The sequence below is a fragment of the Toxoplasma gondii genome, chromosome X (genome assembly GCF_000006565.2).
Source record: "Toxoplasma gondii ME49 chromosome X, whole genome shotgun sequence".
Taxonomy (NCBI): Eukaryota; Apicomplexa; class Conoidasida; order Eucoccidiorida; family Sarcocystidae; genus Toxoplasma; species Toxoplasma gondii.
Genome location: NC_031478.1, coordinates 2,995,127 through 2,999,431, shown reverse-complemented (window position 1 = coordinate 2,999,431; position 4,305 = coordinate 2,995,127). Strand labels below are relative to the sequence as shown.

The following is a 4,305-nucleotide window of genomic DNA, read 5'->3' as shown; positions in this document are numbered from 1 at the left end:
AACCTCATCCAGCCACTGGCATTTTGGCACTGTCGCTTCCCATTCGCTTTCAACTAACTTTGCATTCGTTAACTATGACCGTATTCGCCGTGTGTGGCCACTAAGGTAAACAGTGCCGCACTGATTTTTCGTTGTTGAGTCGCGTGTTTCGCGCGAAAGCTATGTTTTCCAAGTCCAGCCTAGAAGTCGTTGACCTTACCCCGTCGTGTCTCGGCTGTCTAGCTCAAAAATCTCACGCTGAAGTCTGTCCGTCGCCTGCGTTTCTTTCGACCTCAAACAAGAGTCAAACCTGGCTGCATTCTCTGTCTACCCTGTCAAACCTTTTTGCTGTTTCCGCTTGCCGGCTCAACTGCACCGAAGAATCAACAGCGAAACATGAGCTTCGCCGGTGTCCGTCTCTGTCTCGGCCGGGCGCCTGCTGTTTGCTGTGATCTCCGTCCTGATACACCGAGCGTCGTGGTGGCTTGCGTACTACCTACCTCAAGCACCGTCTTCTCGAGCTTTTCTCGATCCTCGTACTCCAGTAATTGGACTTCCAGAAGTGTTCGGGACACACCTGGTAAACAGTGAAACGAAAGTCCCCGAATACTGACAATTGATTGTCACTCTGAATACTGTCTTCCCTATCAGTTAGCTGTTGTTCCAGCGGTGCCTGTTTTAGGATTCTCTTTTCGGTTGTCCGCCTGCATGGTCTTCATAAACTTCTTCCCGCCCTGCCATGACTCGTGTTCACTGGCAACTGTGCGCCTCGCCTAGAATCGTTTAGTCTCGTTTCCCACTTTTGTGTTCGCGTAGATAAAGAATGTTTTTTCTCTCTGGGTGGGGGGGCGAGGAAGTCACCGATCCGAGTGACTTGGATGAGGCGGGAAGCACCGCCGAAGACACGAAGCCAAAGCCCCCGGCCTCTGAGGAAGCCGCGGGCGGATCTGTCTGGGGATTTTTTGGTGGGGAGTCTCCAAAGGAAGATGCAGTAGAAGAGAAGAAAGACGAGCCCCCAGAAACTGCTCCCGCCGCCACTGGGGGGGGATGGTTCAGTTGGGGAGGCGGGGGAGAAGTGGAGGAGACGCCTGCTGAAGTGAAGAAAGATGACATCGCTGTCAGCGAGCCCAGCGAGCCCTCTGAATCGCCTGGCGAAGGCCCGAAGCCGGAGGCGTTGGAGCCAGGTGGAGGCAAAAGTGACGACGACGAGACAAAGAAAAAGGAAAAAAAATCTGGTAAAAAGAAATCAAAGAAACATAAGTCAGAAGGCAAAGAATCAGGAGAAGAATCCGAACTGCGGACGCGAAAGTCAGGCGAGTTCGCGACAGACGAGTCTGAAAAAGATGCCTCTCCGAAGTCAGACAGTCCCATACCGGACGAGACCCCACCAAAGGAGGACTCCCCCTCGGGAGAAACCCAACAGAAACATATAGACGCGCCGGCAGAACCAGGTAAGTCAGTCACCAGCGTTTGCCCAGATATACTTGATTTCGATGATGCCCGTCACTAGCAGCGACGCAGTTTCCCGCTGTAACCATGTCCATTCTACACCACTACATTTCACCACGATGATCTTTACGCTCTTAACGCGGACTTTCGACGGAGCCAATTATGACTGCTATTCGTTTAACTCCACACCGCCTGCGTAGCGTCGCGGCATCTTCTGCTACACTTGTGTTTTGTGGCTGGTGCTCTCATCGCCGAGGTCTGGTTTATCAATAAATGCTGCCTTTTGGCGGTGCTCGCGTGTCTCTTAGAATGTGTTTTCGTTTTTTGATATATTAACTCGCAGCGCGCCCGTTTTGTCGCGTGTGCACAGAGAAGCCAGCAGAGACAGAAGCTTCCAGTGGGGGAGGTTTCTGGGGTTTCTTTGGCGGCGGCGCAACGGAGGAGCCCCCTGCCGAAGAACCCTCCGCTGCAGAAGAACCACCGAAGAAAGTGACTGATAATAGCACAGCCCCTGCTAAGGAGTCGAGCGGCGGGGGCTGGGGATTCTTCAGTTCACCCCAGGCGAGCGACTCTGCCTCGGAGTCCGGTTCCCAGAAGAGTGGCGGTTCAGCCGGCTCCACCGACCTGAACAAAGGCAACGCGTCGCCTTTACCAGATCCCAAAGACACTCCGGAGGTGCGTCAAGAGCCACCGAAAGCCGCAACAGAGGCGTCCTCAGGATTCGGCTGGGGCTTCTTCTCGCCTACAGCAGCCGAAGGGGCTTCTGACAGTGAGGATTCGCGAGAGGTCTCACCGTCGACGTCTCCATCGGAACCCACGCTGGCTTCGGGGGGCTGGGGCTTTTTTGGAATTGCAGGCGGAGCGGCCGAAGAGCCGAAGAAGGAAGAAAGTCAGGAGAAAGAAGAGGGAGAACCTGGGGCAGGAGAAGGCACATCCCCACTTCGAGTCTTGAGGTCCTCTTCAGGTGTTTCGCGCGACGAGAAGGGCGAGGGTAAGGAAAAGGAGAAGTCGAAGAAGAAGGGCAAAGAAGAGGCAGCCCAGGAATCAGCAGAAAAGGATCCCCAACAAGAAGTGAGTCAGCGGGCAAGCGAGTCGGGCGACAAGGATGGTGAATCAAGGAAGCACCCGAACGGCAAACCATGTGGAGAAGCACCTCAGGAGGACGAGTCTCCAGAGCCTCACAAGGAAGAGGAGACCAAAGACAGCGACGGTGCTCAAAAGGAGACCGCGAAGACAACTAGTCCCTCTAGGTCCAAATCAAAACCTCCCCCCCCCCGGAGCGCCAAGGCAAAACATCCACTCCAGCCACAAGGATCGCAGCAAGCGACTGATCCCCCAACTAGCCAGGGAGTCCCCGGATCGGGGGAACCGCAGGAACTCGTGAAACACTCTTCCACCGCGTCGTCTGCTGGGGATGCCGAGCGCTTAGAGCAGGATGAGGGGAAGGGCACCCCGGAGGACGAGTGTCACACCACAGACCAGCAAACGAAGATCGATGGGAAGGCGGCATCCCCACCTGAGGACAAACAGCCTCCGAGGAAGAAGCCTCCACCTATCAAACCAGCGTCCGCGCCGCCTTCCACCAGTTCAGGCATCCCCTTGGAACCTTCAGACAAATCAGAAAAATCAAACATTCATGGCTCTCAAGACATCCAAACGGGAGCCCTAATATCAGCACCGTCACCAAGCAAACCCGAGCACCACGCCGACGGGAAGCCACACACACAGCCTAACGACGAGCAAGAGCAGCCTCTGTCGGAAGAGGCGGAGGGAAAGACAAAAGATTCGACACAGGAAAAGGCGGTGCCAAAAAAGAAGCCGGCGCCTCCGAAGATGCTGCCAAGTCCGCCTGGCGGCAAGAAGGGAGCGCCTGGAGTGAAGGCAGAGGGGGCTGGAGAGGGCGTGGCTGAAGGTGCGAAGGAGGGGGCGCCGTCAAAGGGAGGGGAGGAGCAGGGCGAGAAGAAGGACGCGGCGAAGGACGAGGAGAGGGAGGAGAAGAAGGAGGCTCTGTCGGGAGAGGCGGAGGGAAAGGCAGGAGAGCCGGCGCTGGAGAAGGCGGCAGCGAAGAAGAAGGCGCCGCCTCCGAAGATGCTGCCAGGTCCGCCTGGCGGCAAGAAGGGAGCGCCTGGAGTGAAGGCAGAGGGGGCTGGAGAGGGCGTGGCTGAAGGTGCGAAGGAGGGGGCGCCGTCAAAGGGAGGGGAGGAGCAGGGCGAGAAGAAGGACGCGGCGAAGGACGAGGAGAGGGAGGAGAAGAAGGAGGCTCTGTCGGGAGAGGCGGAGGGAAAGGCAGGAGAGCCGGCGCTGGAGAAGGCGGCAGCGAAGAAGAAGGCGCCGCCTCCGAAGATGCTGCCAGGTCCGCCTGGCGGCAAGAAGGGAGCGCCTGGAGTGAAGGCAGAGGGGGCTGGAGAGGGCGTGGCTGAAGGTGCGAAGGAGGGGGCGCCGTCAAAGGGAGGGGAGGAGCAGGGCGAGAAGAAGGACGCGGCGAAGGACGAGGAGAGGGAGGAGAAGAAGGAGGCTCTGTCGGGAGAGGCGGAGGGAAAGGCAGGAGAGCCGGCGCTGGAGAAGGCGGCAGCGAAGAAGAAGGCGCCGCCTCCGAAGATGCTGCCAGGTCCGCCTGGCGGCAAGAAGGGAGCGCCTGGAGTGAAGGCAGAGGGGGCTGGAGAGGGCGTGGCTGAAGGTGCGAAGGAGGGGGCGCCGTCAAAGGGAGGGGAGGAGCAGGGCGAGAAGAAGGACGCGGCGAAGGACGAGGAGAGGGAGGAGAAGAAGGAGGCTCTGTCGGAAGAGGCGGAGGGAAAGGCAGGAGAGCCGGCGCTGGAGAAGGCGGCAGCGAAGAAGAAGGCGCCGCCTCCGAAGATGCTGCCAGGTCCGCCTGGCGGC

General features: G+C 58.2%; 1 protein-coding gene across 1 annotated transcript in view; it reads left to right on the top strand.

Moving 5' to 3' along the window:
- Positions 1 to 802: 802 nt before the first annotated feature.
- The window catches only part of TGME49_224540 (hypothetical protein), a gene marked incomplete at both ends in the record, with an annotated part of 21,401 nt that continues 17,898 nt past the window's right edge, over positions 803 to 4,305 (top strand). Inside the window, 2 exons of the mRNA XM_018780051.1 lie at positions 803 to 1,430; positions 1,799 to 4,291. Coding sequence (XP_018635945.1) covers positions 803 to 1,430; positions 1,799 to 4,291 — 3,121 coding nt within the window. The remainder of the gene's footprint in view (positions 1,431 to 1,798; positions 4,292 to 4,305) is intronic.